The sequence below is a fragment of the Phymastichus coffea genome, unplaced genomic scaffold (genome assembly GCF_024137745.1).
Source record: "Phymastichus coffea isolate CEN01 unplaced genomic scaffold, Cenicafe_Pcof_1.1 PCOF00142, whole genome shotgun sequence".
Taxonomy (NCBI): Eukaryota; Metazoa; Arthropoda; class Insecta; order Hymenoptera; family Eulophidae; genus Phymastichus; species Phymastichus coffea.
In genome coordinates, this window is record NW_026706953.1 from 384446 (window position 1) to 406977 (window position 22532).

Sequence of the window (22532 nt, forward strand, 5' to 3'; positions counted from 1 at the left end):
GCATTTGAGGCATTAGTGATAATATGGAAGCTAACGGGAACTAAATGTGCATTTCCAATGTTGAATGTACACTGTTCGAAAAGTAATTTTTGAAGACGTTAACCATGATTTTGATTAAAAAAGAAAAAAGATTGTTCCTTATAAACATTAACTTTTAGTAGTTATATATTTTATAATAATAGAAATCAGTAATAGTAAAATGCTTTTAAAATATGTTTAAATGTATAATCGTTGTATTATAAAAAATGTTTATTATATTTATTCAACATTATTTCGTCTCTGCAAGTTGAATTGTTATTCGAACAAAATATCAATTGACTAAGCCATTCGATGAGGAAATTATGTGTATGAGTTCCTCCGCAAAGATAACTTACTTATACAGCATAAAAACGAAGATACTAATTATATGGACATCAATAACCACTTTTAAAAAGGGCAAAACTTACTTAAAAAATTATGTTAAAAATATAAAATTGGTTATTTATAATTATAAGTATATAATACTGTATTTATTGGAAAGAAAAATAAACCGAACTGTATGTTATATATTACAAATATTCAATTATTACTTTTTGTATAGAAATTTTTACGAACAATAATTATAAAATTTACAGTTATATAAAAATTGTTACGGTATAAGACATTTAAACAACTACTGTTTGTAATAATAGTAAAAATGTAGACTTAGGTTAAAAAAAATTCTTTACGTGAAAAATTTGTTAATATATATATATACACAGACTTTGCGTTAGTAATTTGACGAATATAAAATTTCAATGAATAGCGAAAATACTCGAGCATTACTTGCACACTAAGTGTGCGCAGTTGCCACAAAAATCTAAACCACCGCGCCGCCCGGCGGCAGTAGAGATCATTGTAGGTTATATTCTCCGCGTCTTTTAGTTGAAATAGTGATGTTTATGCTTGGAGTTAGTTAGCTCTTTACAAAATAATTCAATATTTTTCTACTAATTGCAATGTAAGTTTTTAAATTCACTCCTATTTCTTCAAATCATTTTAAATTACTTTAATCCGCGAGTTCTCATAATAAATATTAACCTTTGAACGATACGTTAGTTGGAGACAAATAAAAGAGTCTTATAACAATAAATATTTTCGCTTTTGATACGCACTATGCGTTTACACATACATATTTTAATAAGTATTAATGCGTGAATTTTAAGTAATAAGTTTCGATATAACATATTCACTGTAAAAAATTATTAATCACTTGAAAATTTACTTACCAAACATGTTATTTATTATGATTAATAGATAATATAAATAACGTTGTTCCAGATTTACTAATAACTGTCATCATGTCAAATATGATATATGGTGGAGATGAGATAGGTGCCCTTGTCTTTGATTTGGGTCACTATTCTCTGAGAGTTGGTTACGCTCAAGAAGATACACCAAAAGCTGAAATCCCAGCTGTTGTAGGTGTAGGAGAAGATGCAAATAGCAATGCAACTAAAGCAGAACCTATGGAAGTTGATGATAAGAAGCCTGATAATAATATTACCCAAAGTATTCCAAAATACTACATTGATACAACTATTTTACATGTACCTCGAAAAGGAATGGAAGTTGTTAGTTACATGAAAGATGGTATGATTGAAGATTGGGATCATTTTGAAAAAGTAAATTTTTTATATTTTTTTCTAACTACATAATATAAATTATAAATAAAATAACTTCTTTTTGAAAATATTTACAAGGTTTTAGATTATACGTATTCAAAAATCATTCAATCTGATGCTGAATATCATCCAGTATTATTTTCTGAATCACCTTGGAATATTAGAAGTAAGAGAGAAAAACTGACGGAACTCATGTTTGAAAAATATAATGTTCCAGCTTACTTTCTTGTAAAAAATGCTGTCTTAGCAGCTTTTGCTAACGGAAGAGCAACTGGTATTGTTGTCGACAGTGGTGCAACGCATACCTCAGCTATTCCTGTACAGGATGGATTTGTTCTAACACAAGCTATTGTAAAATCTCCTTTAGGAGGAGATTACATTTCTATGCAGTGTCGACAATTTTTACAGGTAAGTTCAGTAATATATAAACAATGAATTCAAATTACCTACTAGTTCAATGTATGTACAATATATTTTTTATTTTTCCAGGAAAATGAGATTGATCTTTCACCAGCATACATGATTGGAAGTAAAGAAGTAGTAAAGGATCATGACAAACCTAGATGGGTAAAAAAGAAAAATCTCCCAGAAGTAACAAAGTCATGGCACAATTATATGGTCAAAAAGCTCATACAAGATTTTCAAGCCACAACTCTTCAAGTTTCTGAAACGCCATACGATGAAAAAGTGGTTTCAACTATTCCTGCAGTACCTTATGAATTTCCAACAGGATATAGACAAGATTTTGGTTGTGAAAGATTTCGTATTCCTGAAGCTTTGTTTGACCCTAGCGTAGTTCAAATGCGTGGAGGCATGGTCGGAAATACAATGCTTGGAGTAGGTCATATTGTCACAACTAGTGTTGGTATGTGTGATGTGGATGTTAGACCAGCATTATATGGCAGTGTTGTTGTTACTGGAGGAAATTCATTTATTCAGGTAATGATCAATGGATTTTTAATATAAAAATTTATCTTGGAATAGACAATCTATATTCTCTTACATAAATAAATATTAATTTTTAATTAATATTTTACAGGGATTCCCTGAACGACTCAATCGAGATTTGTCTATGAGGATACCGTCCAGTATGAGACTCAAATTGATAAGTGCTAATGGATGTGCCGAGCGTAGATTTGGAGCATGGATTGGCGGATCTATTCTAGCTTCAATTGGAACTTTTCAACAAATGTGGATATCAAGTCAAGAGTATGAAGAAAGTGGAAAAAGCCAAGTGGAAAGAAAGTGTCCGTGAATTTGTATAATTTACATATTGTGGAATACATTTATTGATACAACGTGAGGTGAATTTTGTAGATTATGACTGAACTTATACTTTTAAGTGTATAATTATTTTATTGTCAATCGAATTCGATTTTTAAACATCAAATACAACGCTTTTTTAACAAATGGTAATCCTTTAAAATATTAATTCGTATTTATACAAAAATAATTAAAAAAAGAGTAAAAAACGGCTGTACAAAAAAATTATCTCTATGTTTCACAAATATGCCCCCCAACCAACATACATTTGACACAGATTATCAATATTAATAGCATCTAAAATCAGATGATTCACTTGACCTTCTACACTCAAGTACAGCGTGAGAGCTTCCAATCTTTTCCCTCGTGTTCCTACCATACCTTTAAGTCTATCTTCTATACTTTTAATATGTTCAACAGCCTAAAAAGGAAATATAATTATTCAAATTGTTATTTTGATTACTTATATTTGCATTTTTCACATACATATTTGAATTCTTATTTTAATAAATCATTGATTTCAAACTGATGAAAATTTCAATGAATAGCGACAATTTCTTTTATGGTACATTAATTTATCGTAACTTTGGCTTAAAATTAAATTTACCTTTTCATTAGTTTTTTCACCAGCATCGCTAAGTGGATTCCTGTTCCAGCTAACAAGAGGATCATAAACAAATGGCTTCAACACACTTATAAGTGTGCTGGCTTGTTCTCGTAAAACTTTCATCGTAGTGCGGCAAGATTGTCGAAAAGGTCCTTCATATTTCAGGGGTCCCATAGCTTCTACCATATTATGAGTTAAACGGAAGGGTACACGCTCGGGCCATTCTAAAGTTTCGCCCTTTAAATTAAGTATTTAAATCAATATTTATGTAGATTATTATGGTATTTTTTGATGAAGAAAAAATATTAATTACTCTGTTAAAAAGGCAATTGAAATCAACGTGAACACAATCTCCACACTTGGAGTCAATCAAAATGTTCTCTCCGTGACGATCACCCAGACCTAGGATGTAGCCGACCATTGACATAACAGCTGTAGTTCTAATGTAAGCAGTTCGCGCTTCATACCTGAAAATAATAATTGAAAATTTACTTGAGTATCACATAGATCCTTCTTGTAAGTTTTATTAAATTTCACTGATCGCATGGTTACTTTTCAAATTATAACAAATGTTTACCATCCATACGGGTCCGGAAAGGCGTAGTGGAACCAATCGCCAAATATAGGTGGATGACATGGCAAAAGTTTTTGTAAAAATACTTGTCGTTTTTTTTCTAATGGATCTTTCAATGCTATAAATTAAGCGTATTTTTATATTGAAAGATACTTTTATTTATATTAGAAATAAGTTATCTTAATAATTATATTATCCTAAATAATTTTATTTAGGAATAAGTCAAGTGCTCACCGCATGTCCAAGCTTTCACTTGTTTCATACCGGTTGCCATATTTCGTTCTTTGTACGTATTCATGATTATGACCCTATATCCCATCAAATTTGGCACCCATTCTATCAAACCGCACTCTTCGTTTAATGGAACCACACTCTGCAGCAATTAGTGAAATTTTATGTTAATTTTTAAACTTCAATCTTTCGCAAAATAGAAAACTTACGTAAGTACGTATGTATAAACGACGCCGACGAGATTCCGGATCCTTTTGAAGATACTTGTTGACGATATCGTTGAATTCCATCAATCGAAAGTCTCTTCGTAAATCGTCTTTCGGTTTACACATGAACAAGTAACAGTTGCCATCAGAACCTCGCAAGGCAATTCGACGTGGACGTTGAAGGGACGGCATCACTGCTACCTGTTCCTCAATACCAATTATGCTCACCCAGTTACTGAAAAGAAATAAACATAATTTAATTTAAATTTTAATTGATTGAATATTTTACTCTAACTCTAAAGTGAAAAAGAAACATTCAGATATTACGGGGCAAATGGATTATGTTGATCCATATTTGCGCCTTTCATCGGTAAGTGAAGCTGTCTAAACTTTGATGTTGGAATCATGATCGGTCCGAAATCTGAATCAGCTAATAGACGAGGCAACGATTTTGAAAGTACATTGACGGTTGTTGTTTGCAGTCCCTAAAGTGAATAATTTCTGTGATTATTATAATCGAAATTTTGACGATATCATTTTGTAACTAAAAAAAATTAACTTACCTCAGGAATGTGTTTGTTTGACAATTCTATAAGTCTTTCCCAAAATTTATGAAAACAATGAATTAATTTTATCATTTCCGTTGTTTTAAGTGCATCTCTGTTAAGAATTTCTTTGCAACATTTTTGTCGTGCTGAATATGAAGACTAAATAAAAAATTATTCAACCGATGGTTCAATATAAAGATGAAAAATATAAATAAAATGAAAAATTACGTTGAATACTGAGGCCATCATCCACAGGCAATGTTGAGGATATGATCTTATCAATTTAACAATAATCGTAAAGAGTGTATTTTGAACTTCACGATTTGGATGGCAAATTCTTGATACAAGTTGACTAAATGCTGTCAACCACATAAAAAGAGGTACTTTTTCTATATACACTTCTGCGAAAGTAAAATTAAAATATAATAACTTTAATAAATAAGAGGAGAATAATTATCAAGCGTCGTTGAATATAATAAAATATAAGTATTGATTATATTGTTAATTATAAAATGTTAATAATTATAATATCTTAATAATCGATTAAGTGGATGTATGATGTGGAACATCTTTTTGAAAAAGTAAATTATACTTGAATGTCAATTTGAATTATATTTTTAAAAAGTCGTTGTAAAAATAAGTAGTTATTTTTGGCTTACCAACAATTTTTGTCATTTGACCCAAAGTTTTTGCAATGCCATTATCCGAAGCAGAGTGTGTCCTAGCCCGAGAGGCATAATTCAGCCAAACTGTTATCATTCTTGGTAGTGACTGATGAACATATTTACAACCGCACGTCAAAGATTTTCCATAATAATTGATTATATGCGTTTGTAGTTCTCTGAAATGACAAAAATATTCGTATTTTGAGAAAGTATTTATATTATATTAAGCTACAAAGAATAATATACAAAAATCAACTAACCGACCACTCGATGACATACGCTCTTCGTCGCTCATTTTGTCTATTACTGACTCGTAATAACGAGCAATAGCAAGACAACTTTTCTCCCAGAGCCTCCATACTTCAAATGCCTCTTTATAATTTGTCATATTTCCATTGGCATCGACATTCAACGTTTCATCATTGTATTTCGCCCATAGCAGCTTAGCCTAATGAAATAATTGGATAAACATCATAGCTTGAAATTATAACGAAGTGTGTGCGCGCGCATTTTCTGTACTAAAATTAGGAAATAGACCTTTGCACACTGTTCTCTTTCGGTCGTAACAGTAAGAGGAGGCATCTTCTTGTACTCTGCAGATGATTTGAAATACGTCGCTAAACATCGTTTCAAAGTAATAAGAGCTTCTTCATGCGAGCCTTTTTGCCAGTACAGTTTGGCTTGTTCAATGCAAAGTTCTTGTGGAGCGCAAAAGTCTGTAGCATATAAAATGTACATGTATGCTTGTTGATATAATCCAGCCCTGAAAATAAGTTAATTAAAAAATATCAATTGACTCATATAGAAACCAACATAATCAAGTATCTTACTTTCTAGCATTTTTCGCGCTTTTCAGCCATAGCTTCCCAATTTCTTCTTTGATGATAATTTTTTCTGGTTTCGAATTCACTTGTAATTGCACAGCCAAATCCAATATAGCTGTTCGCATTCCACAGATGAATTCGGCACCTCGCGAAGCGTTTATCAGTTTGTCCCGTTTTTCCCATTCATCAAATATCATCGGCAAATTTTCAGAATCCTCCAGCATCAGAGAACACGCTTTTTCAAATTCATTCACAACGTGTAGTCTAAAAGAATGTGAAAAATTAATTGGCGAATATAAGTGACTTTGCATTATATGATTTTATTTATTAAAAGAAATTTACTTAATAATGTACGAATAACTTTGTTCGTATGCACCTGGACGAGAGGATGCTGTCAATAGTGAAACTAACTTCTTTTTTATAGATAGTATATTAGGCTTTATACGGTTTTTTAAATCTTGAAGTAAATTAAATTTGATATTTTTCTTTGAGTCACTTTCAATTTTACCGAAATGAGCAAGCTGCCAAAACGGCTCTGAATCACATATAAGAGTTTCCAACTCCGGTCTAAAAAATTTTGATTGTTGTTAAATTTGATTAACTAAACGTTTTATATAATCTTACCTATTATCCGATACTCCTTTAGTTAAATTTAATGCTGTAAATGGTTGATTTAAGCCAAGATGACACTGAATCATTCCGTGTAAATACTTAGGATTTCGACCCGCGTTTTGCAGCAATTTCTCGTAACAAGTAGCAGCATCCTGTACAGGTTTTCTCATTGTTTGGATGATACTAACTATGATTGTTATTTTAGACTGAGAATTACCTGGAATTGACCGTTAACTTCGTGGGCTAATACTAATTGTTGAAGTGTAGGTGATTGATCTTGACTAATTAAAATACCAGAAACTCCATCAGGTTCCTCTAATTGCGTATAAATTTTCTAAAACATTTATCATTGGAAATGAATAAAAACAACAATATATATAAACATTACTCCATAATATAAAAAATCATTTATTACGGCTAATAAACCTGCTTCTCTTGATTCCGATAATCCCTTTTTGCTAACAGTCATATGTTCTTCTAGATATATGAGTGCCCTATGATATTCGTAGGATTGATAACAACCTTCGGCTAATAGTAATTTTGGGAAACCATCACAAAATTCTGCAAGTGAAACACATTTGTTTAATATTTTTCATACTATTCATAGTTCTTAACAGTTTCAATTAGAATCAGATGAAATAAAGAAATATTTACTTTCAATTTTTTTGTAAGCTTCATCTTGCGATTTCCGCTTTTCTCTTAACCATCGTTGCAAATGATCAAACGTAGAAAAAATGATCTGTAAAAATATTTTTCTTAGTGAAATTATTTTGAATGACTAACTAATCTACATAAATCCGTTGAGAATATTAATAGCTTTTTAATAGAAAAAAGTTAAATAATATCAATTTCACCTGTAAACAACGAACTCGTCTAGCTTCATCAGAAACTCTTTCACTATTTGATTGTACATCAAATGTGACACGTAATGGTCGATAACGCGAAAGTTCACGATCAATTTGAGATCTTTCTTGGATTGCTATTACAGCTAACATTTCTGCGGTCAATTTTCGAATATCGGTCAACGATCCATTTATTACTATGTATGCTATAAAGAAAAATATAATGATAATATCGCTTGGAATCGTTTGAGATATTAACTCACATAAAGTACAAATTAGTTCAAACATACAAACGAGATAAGGAATACAAAAAGTTATTAATTTAACGTTTCGTTTAAAAGCTGGACGACAGGCGTTTAAAACACAGCTGATCACAGGATCTTTTATTCCTCTTATCATAGTAATTATCCAATTGGCAGCCCACATTTCAAACGAAGAACCTAATTCAGAACTATGAGAAATAAAGAGCGTGTTATGAAATTAATAAACATGTAACTTGTAATAGAATAAAAAACTTGAAATAAACAAACCCATAGATTGGACTTGAAATCGGAATTTCATTATCTACAGTCATATTTCGGTAATGAGACGAGAGTAGAGGAAAGATCATGTGTTTGATTTTCGAAGGTAATTCATTCCATATCTTGCAGTTTCTACCTCCAGGAGATATACCGTACGCTTTTAATATTTCCTATTTACCCGTAATGAAATAACGAATTTAATTATAAATAAAACAACACGTTGAACACCTTTTCATGCTAATACATACTTGTATGGCTAATGAAAAACAATCCATGCTTTGAGTGCTTTTTTGCGATTGATAATCTTTGACGAGTTCACAGAATAGCGCATAAGCAAATTCGTGGTTTATATCGGGAATAAACTTGGTATCTCCTAATAAAGTAATAACAATTTTAATAACCACTGCAATATACCTATAACAGTAATCTTATAACTTTACCTCGAGAAATAATTCTTCTAGGCAATAAGCTTGGCTCTATTGCACCTAGTTCTCCAATACAGTCGCCGCTTGCTATACGTATAGCGTCGTCTTTATCTTGGCATCCCGCCATAAGTCTATCTAGTAACTTAAAAAATTCAAATTAAAATTTTATAAACATAAACAGTATTATCTTCAATACAAAAATCAAGTAACACAAAAATTACTTCTACAATGAGTGGGTGAACGTTGACATCAGATAATATGAGCACGTTAATTCCATCTCGATTTTTTGAAAGATACTGTTGTAAATACAGTAGGGCTTTCAACCGTACTTCGTCCGTTTCGTGCACTATTCGTTGTATCCACAATCTCAAGTTTTCCTCGATAGATATTGGTCTATACAATATTGACTTTATTATGATTCTATTATTTTGTAGACAAATATCGAAATCTAAAGAATGCTGAAAAATCTTACCTAATTTGTTTCATGTGACTGATCACTCGAGTCGAAATATTAGGTGATATTTTCAAATCGTTGATAAAAAATAAATCGGATAAATGCTCTTTCAAAGCATCTTTATTTTTAATGAGAAGATAATCAAGTATTGAATTAGTTTCTTTGGCGTAAGTTTCAAACAGTGGAACCAATGACATACATATTGTAGCTAATAATGGTCCTAGTTCTTTAAAGGTTGTGCTGGAAATGAAAATATTACGTTAGAAATTTTTTGCAATTATTCTATTGAACACTAAAAAGTTGGTTGCAAATTCTTGCAAACGAATTTACTTTCGAATAAATGCATCCCACGCATCACAAGCTAATTTTCTGAAACCAGGCCTGGTAAAGGTAAGAGCTGTTCTCAAAGTTGCCAAAATTTTGTATCTATACTGAGTGATGTAATTCGGTCCCATGAAGCGAATTATTTCAGCAAGTGATGCTAATGCATATTGTTGTATAATTTCTTCATTATTAGGATTCAAATTTTGGTCAATATGGACTAGTATGGCGTGCAAAATTACATTCAAATATTGCACCTTTGATTAAATAATATTATTTATAGTTAGACAATTTTTTTATTACGTTTTATTTTTTAAATTATTCTCACCATTCCGTCTTGCGTTTTAAAATTGGGATTTTGTTGACTATCATATTTTGATAGAAACTCCAAATGCTTCAAAACTTTTTCCTTTTGAGAATGAAAGTGCAACATCATTTCAGTAACTATAAACTGTAATAATTAAATTATGAAGATAAAATCATATCGACAAATTTGACATTCAATTTGATTTAGTAATTTTATTACAGAAAATTCATGTGCCGTCATAACAGGTATACTAGTCTCAGTGATGTCGGAAACTAGTTTAAAGATTTGAACACCATCTTCAATGTTTTCAAATAAAAAAACTTGACAGCATATGTGCTGAAAAATAGACAATACAAAAGTTAAATATTGAAAAAATGCATCAATGTGTTTGACAATTACGATTTTTAGTTTTATTTGATAACTGAGCAAACCTTAAAATAAGCCTTAAACATGTCTTTCTCAGCCGAATTAGTTAATTCAGCGATATCGTGAAACAAGGTGATAGCTTTGCGAAATTTAATTATTTGAGGTAATAGAAAACTAACGGCATGATGCCCATCTCTACGCAATAATTGTCGAGATCCTTGAAATCCTAAACACTTTGCAACTCTGTGTATTGTGGTTGACATATTATAGTCATAATTTATTCTGTTGTGCACAGCTATTGTCATCATTAACTAATAAAAATATAATCATAATCATAATTAATTACAATTTTGATAATATATAACACTAAAATTATTTGAAAACAGCTTACTCTCATAAAGTCTTTTTTATAACGAGTATACATCATTTTTGCAGAAACTTTATGATAAATTGCGACTTCCCCGAATGCATCAGTAGCTAATGCAATAGCCAGTGGTGACGATTTTACATGTACAATAGTTAATATAAAAATATTTAAGGCTCTTCTTTCGGTCAGATTTGATTGTATACTGAAAAATATTTTTAATTCAAAATTTGTTAGTAATTAATTATTTTCTAACGTCGTATTTTTCACTTGTTAGCAACATTCTTACCAAGCTGCATTTTTAGCAGTCATCAGTAGACTTTGGTGGAGTGACTGATTATAATTCGTCAATATTTCATTCAGTACAGTAATAAGTTTATTCATAATTATATTAATAAATTCTGTTAATGATGGTGGTATATCATCTTGAAACAACTTATTTGGCAATGAAGAATCGATACGATTAGTCAAAATCAACCCAATTGCATCACTAAAATTTTTTCTAATTTCATCATTATCATCTTCAACATACAATATCCATTTTCGTGCTAATGAATTACTATTAAAGCATTTAACGTGATTTGAAAATCTAAGTAGATTCTTTGACATATTAAGCCGCACTTTATTTGATGCAGAATTTAATAATTCAAAAAAGGGAAGCATCAAAGCTTCATGCTTTAAAGAAATTTTACTAGGAGAGCCTTTTTGAGTTTGAAGATTGTCACAACATTTGCAGACTACCTTCCATAATTCAAAATCTGTTGAATCTCTGATAAAATAACATATATATAAAATCTAGGTGAAAGAGTTTAATTTAAAAAGTTATGGTTTCTTCAAAGATTACCTAGTTATTATTCCATCTCCTGAAATAATGCAAGCCAACTGACCAAGGATATTAGAAAGAACGTCATGAAAACCAACTTTTTGTGTATTATATGCGGGTATTAAAATTTGTTCCACAATATCATTGAAATTAACAGTATTATCCAATAGCAACATTGAACAATTTCTAAATTAAAAAAAAAGATTGTAAAGAAATAGTTATTTAGTAATTATATTATGATGAGTAAAATTTCTTACAAAACACTAGAAACTCCTAATTCAATTTCACAACTAGATAAACACATGTTTAATATTTCTATACGTTGTTTTCCTTTACCATATCTGCTCAAAGAATTCACACATTTAACTTTTGTTGCAAAATCTAATGACTTTGCATTTGCGAGGTGAGTTTTTGTTACTCCAGGTGGTATCAGGCTAATATCAAGCCATGGCAACATTAATATGCTTTGAATTTGATCTTTGTTGATTTCTCTTAGAGAAATTAATTGAGAAAAACACTCGAAAATTAATTTGTTCTGTCGATAATTATTAGAATCCAAACCTTTTAAAAATGCAGACTGTATACTTCTTACATCAGTATCTAATAAATTCACTGTAATATTTTTATGGGAAAATCGAAAATCTATCCAATTAGCTAATTGAAGAAGCTTAAGAGTTTCTTTATACTTTTCCATTTCTAAATTTCTAGACATGAACTTCTTTAGAGTAGCCCATACTTTACTTATTTGGGACAAATCAATTGAAGGATCATCAAATCTTTGACTTTCAAACTCGTACATAATAAAACTTGTTATAATCTTCTTGAAGTCCTACAAATTGCCATAGAAAATATAATTTAACATAAATCTAAATAAAGTCATAAGAATTCATAATAATTAAATTTTACAATAGCTTTATCAAAATAACTGAAGAATTTGTTAACTTCAGTATTTACATCTGAGCATGAAAATTGATTCATATGATATTCAATTTTGTTACATATTTCTGTTTCAAGCTTATCAGATCCTATAAATAAAAAATATAAGCTGCAATAAAGTTTGATGAACTGTAAATCATTTTTAGATTAAATCTGAATTATTACTTAAAGTATGATTCGCCAAAGTAGCAAATATTTCAAAGTAGAAATTGATATATGTTGGATCATCAACAAATGTTACTAGTTGTTCAAAAATTGAAGAATTTTCTTGCAATGCTCCAAGGAGGATCAATCCTTTTCTTTTCCACTCAAATAATGACTTAACAATTTCAGTTGCATAAAGCATTATTTTTTGTATATCCTAAAATTATTACAAATGATTTTAAGATATAGAAATAATTATTTATATATGTATAAAACTTACATTATCATTTAGTAAATAGGAATTGAACATTTCAACACCAACTTTTAATGCAGTTATTTTTGTTTTAGGCTGAGAGTAAACTAAAATATCAAAAACTTCTTTTTTTAGTCTTTTCTGTGGCCAGACTGACACATCAGTCTCAATTATAATCTGAAAAATTTTTTTTATTACACATTTTAATTAAAATGTACAATAAAATTATTTTTACTCGTACAACTACCTTTAAAATTGAATCCTGAAATAGTACAATATCCTCATGCTCAACAATAACTGTTAATGGTGTTAAATTCAAATAATCTAAGGCATTTTGATCAGCTTGAAATTTAATTAGCTTTATTTCTTTTGTATCCTTTGTTTCATCATTAAAGAGCATCAACTCTGCAAAATTTAGTACATAAATTTAATTGCTTAATACAAATTAGAAGAAATATTTTTCTTTCTTACCACCAAGTATATCTAAATATTCAGAAGTTATTTTCTCATGAATTTCTACATTCAAACGAGATAAAAATCTAACCATCAATACTTGTACTTCAATTGCTTTTTTCAACAAAGTATTATTTGTATTGTTAATAAGAAGATTTGTTAAGTAAACCATTACTCCAAAAAGCCATGTTGTGAAAGCTACATAAAAATCATTAGTTGTGAATTAAATACTTTTTTGTATAAAAGACATAATTGATAATACCTGTATAACTTTGCTGTACATTTTTAGATACAAAATTATTTATTATACGTGGGGCTAGAATATCTAACTCATTCTTTTTACTTAACAATAAATCAAAAAGTGCATAAAAACTGGTATCCTCAGCTATTGTTGACTTGCTACCACCAATGTTTGATAATAAAGTTATGATTGTTGTATTCATAAAACTCCATACTTGTCGATTGCACAACGTACTAAATTATAAATTTTAAATATATATGATGTGCAAATTTGAAATGTATGAGGATTTGAAAATACACAAATATCAATACAAACTTGTCATTTGAATCATTTGTTTGTTGAGAGGACTCATCTGACTCCATATTTTCTCACATGTCAAAAATCACCCATTAAAAAATTAATTTGGTTGTATTCCACATTGCTTGCTGAAAAAGTATAGCATACGATAAATTTTTGTTTATACAAATCGTTAACTTATACACTAAATTAAAAATTCTACTATTTGCTTTGTTTGTATATGTACTACTTGTATATGTTTACATACATTGCTTACAGCCTTATAGTTACAAAAATTAGAGAAAAATACATTGACATATTTTGTTAACTTTCTAGATCGACCACTTACTATTCCAATAATAATACTATAAATCAAATAATTAATGCCATCGTTATATAGTAGCAGCTACAAGTATGAAATATTCGTTATTGCTACTTAGATACATTTAGGTCTTTACCGCGCTATTTCAGAGGTGCATGTGTATGTATGTACACATACATACATTGCACATGCGGTATAGTGTAGGCATAAGACATGCGGGCTAGGAAATTGAAACTATTCATTCCGTGAACCAATCAAAATCCATAAAATTTTAATAATTTCAATAAAATTGAATTTTATAATAATTTAGCCTTAAATTATGAGTATCTATGTATTCTGATAATGATGGATTTGAATAACTTCGATATTTTATTAATTATTAAGTAAACATTATTGTTAGTAATGTTGATTTCAAATAACAAATAATCAAATAAGAAAGAATGGGAAAACTGGAACGTGGGAATCAACCACCGCACAAATTCAACAGTAGTTTAACTAGAATTATAGCATTATAGACCAGACTTGTTTTCACTTGGTGTACATCAGTCAAGTCTAACCTTAAAAATTGTATTCAGTATTTTATAAAAAAGTAAGACGTAAAGACTCAGTATTGATAAACAACTAATTATTTATTGATCTTGAAAATTTTAGCAATACAATATTTTATATTAATTTTAACAGCAGTATATTATTAATTATTTCTTTTAACTTTGATTTGTTTTACAATACATAAATTGTGCTTTTTATTGACAAAAGAAGAAAACGTTTGAATAACTTCTCAACAATCCTACTTACTATTTTATCAAAATGAACGGAAGCATAGATAGTATACTTGACAATATTGCTGGACCATCAACTTCAAACGTGAACGGAGAAGCAGAAGATCTTTCTTGTAAAATAAACTTTCTTATGCTTATAAATAAAAGTAAATAAAGCTTATTTTCATAGCAAAAATTTAACTAAAAATTGCAGGTAACAAAACATCAACAGTTAAAGAAGAGAAAACAGTTGAGAACAATCCAGAAAATACTACACCTAAAAAAGGAGCAGTTATACCCAATTCGAATACAACAAATAAAGCAAAAAAACGAAAAAAAATTTTACGAGATTCTAAAGCACCCAAGCAACCTCTTACAGGATATTTCAGGTAAAATAATGCATAATATATATCTACCATCTCTATACATTTTTAAGAATATTTAATTTAGCTACTTCAATTGAAAAAACTGTTTAATGAAATTTTGAATTTGTAAAGATTTTTAAATGACCGCCGAGAAAAAGTTAGAACTGAAAATCCTACAATGCCATTTTCGGAAATAACTAAACAATTAGCTGCTGAATGGAATGTACTACCTACAGATCAAAAGCAGGTATAATTGGTTATTTTTAGTTTAATTTGAAAGTATCTTCCAAATTTATTTATAGTATCATTATTTCAGCAATATTTGGATGCAGCAGAGCAAGATAAGGAAAGATATAGCAAAGAATTTGAAGAATATAAAAAGACTGATGCTTACAAAGCATTTGTTGAGAAACAAGCTGCTAAAAAAGATAAGAAAGTAAAAAAAGAAAAAAACGAAGCTGATAACTCTACTACATCAGAAGCTCCACCTGCTACAAATAATGTAATAATTCTTAAAATATTACAATTAATTATCTTTTAGAATTAAATATCTTTTTACAATTAATTATCTTTCTCATCCATTATTGAAATCTGTTTATTGCATCAAAGGTGCCAAATCAAATAAAGAATGATGATGGAACTGTAGAAATTCCAATATTTACAGAAGAGTTTTTGGAGCATAATAAAAGTAACACAACATTTCTATTTCAAAAAATAATGTACATTTATTACTGCATTACTATAATTTAAATTTATTTTAGCTTGTGAGGCAGAATTACGACAGTTACGGAAATCAACAACAGATTATGAATCTCAAAATGCTGTTTTACAACGGCATGTTGACAGTTTACATGCAGCTGTTACTCAGTTAGAAACTGATACAAATTATTATAAGACATCAACTGCAACTCTACAACAATATCTAGATAAACTTCGAGTGCAACTAGTCTCTTGTTTTTCAAATATGCCTCTAACAGGTACAATTTGCATTAAATAACAATATTATAAATAAGATTTAAAGTAGAAAACTTTAGCATTACTATATTATTTATGTCAGTGATCATTTATTAATATATTGCATCATCTGAATATAGATGCGCATGACGGAGCTACTTCTGAAAATGTAGATTCATACATAGATAGACTGGACTACCTCATAAGTAACAATCACGTCGAGCCAGCATTAAAAAATGCTGTCCGAACTGCTATTACGCGCGTCGAACTTATTAAATGACACTCGCTTACAAACACTTGTACAGTCCCAACAAAAAATCAACGATCTCGGCAGCGGAAGTAAGTTAGCTCAATTAAATAACTTGTCACTCGTTAGAATAAGTAATAAAATATTAAATATAAAAAATTTTATAGAAACATTTAGTATGACATGTGAATATATACATAATAAATGCTATAATTGTAAGTTTCAACGAATCCGCTTTACTATTTCACTTTTTATATCTTCTTTACACTGTTGAGTAGAAATCTATAAAATATAAAATGTTTTGAAGTTTATAAGAGAATTAAAACTAAATGCCTTATTAAGTTATTTCGTTATTTTTTTACCTCAAAGTAGCAGCATTTGAAAATTGATTTTTTTCACATCCACAAACTAATGTTTCCATTTTAGTGTACAAGTACTTATAAAGTTCTTTATCTATCTTGAAAGTAAAACTTAATAAGTTAAAACTTGCTTTTGATTGCGGTATGGTAGTTTTTTTAAATACATTCCACGTTAAGTCCTTCAACTTTTCTCTAAAAATAAAGAAATATATTATTGATCCACCAAGAAGATGTATCATAACCAAATAATTAAACCTTTAGAGAGTCGGTAAATTTATAGAGACGTAAAAAAATCAAATTTATTTATATTGTACAAATAATAATTAATCAATTATTTATGGTAAATCTTTTTTAAGGTGATAAGTATGGAATTAACCTAGCAGTGATTTTAATTAGATAAATTATTAAATTAATATTGTAAAATATATTGATAAGTGCTCAGTCATTCCTAAAAAAAATAATTTTACAAAATGAAATTATTTGATTAGATGAAACCTAAATGAAACTAAAAATGAAAAAAATTGTGCAATTGAATGTTATTTTGAAAGTTTGAAAATTTTAATATTTGACCTTACCGTACCGGACCGGGAAGCGCTTCTAAGCGTAAAAAGTCTGACCTGCTAACATCCCAATTTAGTTTGATCCTAACTTACGGATCTTTGACCATATTTTACAAAAAAAAGCAATTTACAAATTTTTCAAAACCTCGACCCTCTAAAGGTTAATCAATGTTACTAGAACAAACCTCAATGACACATTTTCTTGATAGTAAGGACTTGTTGTGATTTCCCGCAAAAAATCCATAGTATGTTTTTTATGAGGATGCGAGTCGTGTACACGGCAATAACAACTCAGAATATTTGGTACACACTCTAATATTATTGAATCCAATATTTCTATAGAGTATGTTTTACCGGCTTTGATTAAATTTATTAGTAAATGCATTACCTGTGAAAATAATTACGATTGAAAAACTATATACCTCTCAGTCAGTCTAAATGATTTATTTAAAATTTCAAAATCTTACCAGATAACAAGCTGAATGTGTGGTTTGGTCTTGTGGTAAAGTTATCAAATTTTTCGCCAAAATAAAAAAAATTGACTTTGTAAAATCAGGTTTAGCAAAGAAACACATTGACAATTGATCTGCCAATTTAAAAGAGCGTTCATTGCTATCAGTTGGTATAACTAAAAATGATAAATATCTTTCAAAGAGTTCTCTTATTAAATTTTGTAAAGATATGTCAACGTTGATATTTAAATTTTCAAAGCCTAAAATGATCATGGAGAATATTTTCTGGCTTAAATGAATACGGCATGACAAACTTTCCTGATCTAGAGGTAGAGCTATTTTAGTAATGAGTGTTTTTAGCATATTTGATGCATTCTAAAAAAATTTTACATTATTTATTTGCGTCTGAAAATATATTGTTTAACCAAATTTTAACAAATTATACTAAACCTTTGAGTATAAAATTTGAGACCAAGTTTTTGTAATTAATCCAATACACTGATAGATCCAAGTTGATAGTTTAGAATCTTTATTTTCGTTATTTATAAGTTGAACAGCCCACTTTTCAATGCCAAAAAGAAATGACTTGCATTTATTATCAAAAGTCATTTGCTCTTGTTCAGTCTAAAATATACCATAAAATTATTTCTTTCATGTTGTATATAATACCTAAAAAAAATTATTGATTTATACAAATAAAAAATTCGAAGTAAATATAAGTATACCTGAAATGTCTTGCGTTTTTTTGAAACAATAAGTAAAAATTTAGCTAAAGGTTCATTACTTTGCAAAAACTCATAGTAATCTCTATCTGTACTCATAATTTCTTTTATTACTGGTATGTTGGCAACATAATTTTTGAAACAGAAATAGTCCTCATTGTCTTCTTTAGTTAAAATATTTGTTTTTATCCATAACTGAAATTGAATGTATAGTTTGTTATAAAATGAGGTAATTTTGTTACAATCATGTTTAAAGAGTTCACCTGAATACAAAGAAGATCAAAATCTTTAATTTCTTTTTCTTTTTTTAAAAATTCTATAGCCAAATCATTTTGTAGAAGTATATTCAAATATAATTTAGGTACTCTAAAAAAATTACAATTGGTTATATTAAAAAAAAAAGTTATAACAAAGTTTATTGATTAAAGAGATACCTCATATCATTTAAAATAGGACATGTTGTATAATGCACAAAAAGTTTTGCCGCTGAATGTCCATATTTAAGTGTAACATTATCTTTGCAAGCTTCTATTGTAAGTGCAACCCCCAATTTTGTTAGGTTCTCGTAAAGATTATTACTTAAATCATTAACTGTAATCATTGTGCGAACCCGACCAGAGGCGTGTTGGAGTATAGCGTTCCTCATTAATAGATTTCCTATAAAGATTATTAATTGTAAAATAAATAAAATCAACAGAATTTGGCAAAAACACTGATAATGATAATACCTATAAAATCACGATTTTGTACACATTTCAGAAAAACTTTCAACAGAGTACTAATTAAAACTCCAACTCTATTTGGGGCAGTGTCGCTAAGGATTCTATCAATCCAACCACTCAAAAGTTCATGCTCATCACATTCAAAGTTATTGTTTTGTGTTAAAATTATTCTTAAAACATCGATGTACCATACCATCATTGATCGAGAATTTTCTTCATTAATACAACATAGTGTATCAGCCTAAATAATCGAAACAAATTAAGAAATGTTCACTACTGTACATAATGATCAACAATTGCTCACCGTTTTTGTAAAATAGGTTGCTATTTCTTTCAGCGGTATCTTTTTTTCATGGTATAACAATAACATAGCAAGTTGACTTTTCCATAACAAACAACATTTTTTAGCACTGTCAGCATCAGTCCATTTATGGACATCTGGAGTAACTTTTAACATAGATATAGTCTGTAACAATAATTGAACTAATTATAACTAATTTATCAATATTTTCTTTGCAATATACCAGAGATTATGGTGATTTCTGATCATATTTACCGCATCACACGTATCAGCAGTAACAGCTAATGTTAGACATAAAGAAACAAAATTATAAAGGCCACATTCTGTGCTTTCTTCTAATTTTTTTCGCGTGATTTTCATAAAAATTCGTCCTTTAATTTGATGCCATATTTTCGATTCTGTACGACTATAATTTTTTTTTAAAAACATTCCTGTAAAAATATTAAAATATTATTTATAGTACACAATCAAATTAAAAAGTAAGAGACATCCAAATACTTTCACCTAATAAATGTAAAAATAAGCTAAAGCTAGATTCTTGGCTTGCTTCATTGTTATTTTTCAATCTATCTTTAACACTGTTCAAAATGTCCATAGGAGTTTTTCTAAAATTTGTACATTAATGTAAATCAAGTCAATTTTTAAATATAGCAAAATTATTTCCTTACTTTTCTGATGACGTTAGCCATGGTCCACGAGTCTGTAATAAAAATGGTTTATCTAATCTCTTATGAAAACAATCCCATAATAATGCAAATAATTGAAAATCTGATTGCCCCCAATTGATAGATAAAAGTTGTAATAAAGGTATCATGACACAAAGTTCCTCATCAATTTCATCTCGTTCACCTTCTTTACCACCTTTTATGACATATGCTTTCAAAATTTTATCTACTTGCTCTTTACTCAATATCATCTGGATTTCTTCATACTAAATTGTTATAGTATTTAGGTGAATATTTATTCATTGTTATAAATTCATTAATAAATTCATAACATATAACAAAGATAATAAAAGATTTTTTTAACATTAAAAATATTTACTCGATTTGATGGTCTGTTCAAATAATTGCCATTTGTATCATACCCATACAATAATGTTAAATGGTATGTTAACCATATACAGAATAATTCTGGATTCTTGCAATCTGAGAAATTTCCATATTGTTTTATATGAGGCATCTCTTCCATAGAGTTATTAAAAAACAACATATTCAAAGCAGAATTAAAATAATTCCAAAAACACTAAAAATATTTTATTTCATATTATCATTATTTTCTATTTGATCATATAGTGAAATTACATAAACATACCTTAGATACATTCTTTTTGCTTAATTCGTCTAATAATAGTTGTAGTATCAACCATAATTCTCTCATACAAGTACAGCTGTATGGTGTTTTTGTTTGTAGTTCCACAATAGGAATCTGTGAAGTGTATTAAAATTGATGAAAAATTAATTTTTATATTAAATCAAATACTTACACTTTCAAATATATTCATATTTATATATATTAAATCTGCAATAATGTCGTATATACAATTTTTCAAATCATCAGTAATTTCATTCAAATGATCCCATTGATCATTTTTTACATAAAGAAGTGTGATTAATAACCAGCGTAAATCCAAATGAAGGTGATATAGATGATATTCTGGGTGCTTAGACTAGAGAAAACATTTATTTTTACAATTAAAAAAAAACATTGAATATTTTATTTAAATATTTCACATACTGAATTTCCAGAAGTTGATGAAACATAAAGAAAAGTTGATGTTGGTATGTTTTTTAGTCTATTGAGAAATTTAATGATTGTATCAACTAAATCATCAAAATCACTTTCTGCATCACTACTTATGTCTTTAAGTGCAAAATTCTCTGACTTTAAACTGATAAATGAAATAATTAACATTTAAAGTAGTTTCAGAATTGTGAAAAGTTCATTCATATTACAAAACTTACCATTTCAAATAATTACGTAGGTAATAAACAAACTCACATGTTGATTTTCTTAATAAATAGAAGCTAACTGTTTGATGACATTCAAATGTTTCATTAATAGTATTTAATTTTTCATATCTTTCAAATTGTTTTAATCTAGAACTATATGAAGAAAAAGTAGAAAAATTAAACCTTTAATGAATAAGCTATTTTTTTTAAGAAAATTATGATATTAATTTATATACTAACTCTAAACATCTACTAAAATGTTGAAGCTTTAACAGAATACTGATGCCAGTTGTTTCATAATTAAAAATACTAAAAATTCCATTGCTACATGATTTATTGTTATTCAGAACTATATCTAAATCTTTCTTCTTATAAAAGCTTGAATCATTGATATACCAATTATTTATATTAACTTTGCCAGTACAATTGAAAGTTGGATCAAAATTCTCCTAGAAAATTAAGATATAAAAACAATTTTTATCAAAACAATAATTATCATGATGTATTTAGTTACCATTTCAATTTTCGAGCAAAATATTATTTATCTATGTGATTCGCCTGCATTTATTTATATTGAGAATTGTTTTACGGTCGTTGTAAAAAACCTATTCCTAACCGATAGGTAATAACCAAACTACTCTGATATTTCAATTCCACACTTGTCCATCAGTCCATTAACTCTCGTTGCGCGTGCGCGTGTGTATACCGGTTTCGCGCCACGTGAAAAAATCAGCTGATTTGATGTCGCAAGCGACGCACTAAATATGCGCAGAATATGTGTGATCGAATGAGTGTAAATCTAGTTTAAATTATTATTTTACTTCAGTCTGAACGGTAAATATATATTTTTTCACGGTTCGAGCTGATTGTCAAGTCAATTAGTCTGGAAGCTGAGTACCATCCTGTATGCAATAAGTTT

General features: G+C 28.9%; 4 protein-coding genes across 4 annotated transcripts; 2 read left to right on the forward strand and 2 right to left on the reverse strand.

Annotated features, from left to right (window-relative positions):
- Positions 1-839: 839 nt before the first annotated feature.
- LOC131672065 (actin-like protein 6B) lies at positions 840-2911 on the forward strand. The gene is made up of 5 exons (XM_058949004.1): positions 840-979; positions 1300-1643; positions 1722-2051; positions 2133-2582; positions 2683-2911. Exons 2-5 carry the CDS (start codon positions 1320-1322, stop codon positions 2896-2898), a joined length of 1320 nt encoding a protein of 439 aa, XP_058804987.1. The 5' UTR covers positions 840-979; positions 1300-1319; the 3' UTR covers positions 2899-2911.
- Positions 2912-3112: 201 nt separating this feature from the next.
- Positions 3113-14356, reverse strand: LOC131672063 (serine/threonine-protein kinase ATR-like). The gene is made up of 41 exons (XM_058949003.1): positions 14249-14356; positions 13939-14048; positions 13645-13856; positions 13401-13580; positions 13177-13334; positions 12957-13106; positions 12698-12893; positions 12503-12621; positions 11854-12425; positions 11618-11782; positions 11063-11542; positions 10801-10978; positions 10475-10720; positions 10263-10379; positions 10065-10187; positions 9746-9993; positions 9434-9655; positions 9183-9354; positions 8977-9103; positions 8785-8909; positions 8546-8706; positions 8306-8466; positions 8028-8221; positions 7828-7912; positions 7589-7734; positions 7391-7507; positions 7186-7325; positions 6904-7128; positions 6568-6825; positions 6275-6500; positions 5998-6185; positions 5732-5913; positions 5301-5473; positions 5088-5231; positions 4852-5009; positions 4528-4759; positions 4322-4460; positions 4091-4205; positions 3827-3980; positions 3514-3750; positions 3113-3327 (listed from the first exon to the last, which is right to left on the reverse strand). Exons 2-41 carry the CDS (start codon positions 13983-13985, stop codon positions 3145-3147), a joined length of 7455 nt encoding a protein of 2484 aa, XP_058804986.1. The 5' UTR covers positions 13986-14048; positions 14249-14356; the 3' UTR covers positions 3113-3144.
- Positions 14357-14751: 395 nt separating this feature from the next.
- LOC131672078 (high mobility group protein 20A-like) lies at positions 14752-16761 on the forward strand. Its single transcript, XM_058949020.1, has 7 exons — positions 14752-15113; positions 15194-15368; positions 15477-15591; positions 15661-15846; positions 15954-16032; positions 16106-16321; positions 16439-16761. Exons 1-7 carry the CDS (start codon positions 15029-15031, stop codon positions 16576-16578), a joined length of 996 nt encoding a protein of 331 aa, XP_058805003.1. The 5' UTR covers positions 14752-15028; the 3' UTR covers positions 16579-16761.
- LOC131672077 (protein MMS22-like) lies at positions 16702-22247 on the reverse strand. The gene is made up of 20 exons (XM_058949018.1): positions 22128-22247; positions 21854-22062; positions 21626-21766; positions 21399-21552; positions 21148-21330; positions 20976-21089; positions 20706-20906; positions 20330-20592; positions 20166-20266; positions 19917-20092; positions 19665-19826; positions 19367-19601; positions 19073-19295; positions 18902-19004; positions 18642-18833; positions 18367-18540; positions 17932-18291; positions 17650-17852; positions 16908-17096; positions 16702-16827 (listed from the first exon to the last, which is right to left on the reverse strand). The coding sequence occupies exons 1-20, from the start codon at positions 22128-22130 to the stop codon at positions 16797-16799; spliced, it is 3417 nt and encodes a 1138-aa protein (XP_058805001.1). The 5' UTR covers positions 22131-22247; the 3' UTR covers positions 16702-16796.
- Positions 22248-22532: the final 285 nt, after the last annotated feature.

Excerpts from the sequence above, each read along its gene's own strand:
- LOC131672065 (XM_058949004.1), top strand. The coding sequence starts at position 1,320 with ATGTCAAATATGATATATGGTGGAGATGAGATAGGTGCCCTTGTCTTT. Across the intron at positions 1,644-1,721 it reads ATTGGGATCATTTTGAAAAA|GTTTTAGATTATACGTATTC; the intron begins GTAAATTTTTTA and ends AATATTTACAAG. Across the intron at positions 2,052-2,132 it reads AGTGTCGACAATTTTTACAG|GAAAATGAGATTGATCTTTC; the intron begins GTAAGTTCAGTA and ends TTATTTTTCCAG.
- LOC131672077 (XM_058949018.1), bottom strand. Across the intron at positions 21,767-21,853 it reads CATTTTAGTAGATGTTTAGA|TTCTAGATTAAAACAATTTG; the intron begins GTTAGTATATAA and ends TTCTTCATATAG. Across the intron at positions 17,853-17,931 it reads CACATTCAGCTTGTTATCTG|GTAATGCATTTACTAATAAA; the intron begins GTAAGATTTTGA and ends TTATTTTCACAG.
- LOC131672063 (XM_058949003.1), bottom strand. The coding sequence starts at position 13,985 with ATGGAGTCAGATGAGTCCTCTCAACAAACAAATGATTCAAATGACAA. Across the intron at positions 6,501-6,567 it reads AGCGCGAAAAATGCTAGAAA|GGCTGGATTATATCAACAAG; the intron begins GTAAGATACTTG and ends ACTTATTTTCAG. Across the intron at positions 4,206-4,321 it reads AGTGAAAGCTTGGACATGCG|CATTGAAAGATCCATTAGAA; the intron begins GTGAGCACTTGA and ends CTTAATTTATAG.
- LOC131672078 (XM_058949020.1), top strand. The coding sequence starts at position 15,029 with ATGAACGGAAGCATAGATAGTATACTTGACAATATTGCTGGACCATCA. Across the intron at positions 15,114-15,193 it reads AGAAGCAGAAGATCTTTCTT|GTAACAAAACATCAACAGTT; the intron begins GTAAAATAAACT and ends TAAAAATTGCAG. Across the intron at positions 15,847-15,953 it reads CTCCACCTGCTACAAATAAT|GTGCCAAATCAAATAAAGAA; the intron begins GTAATAATTCTT and ends ATTGCATCAAAG.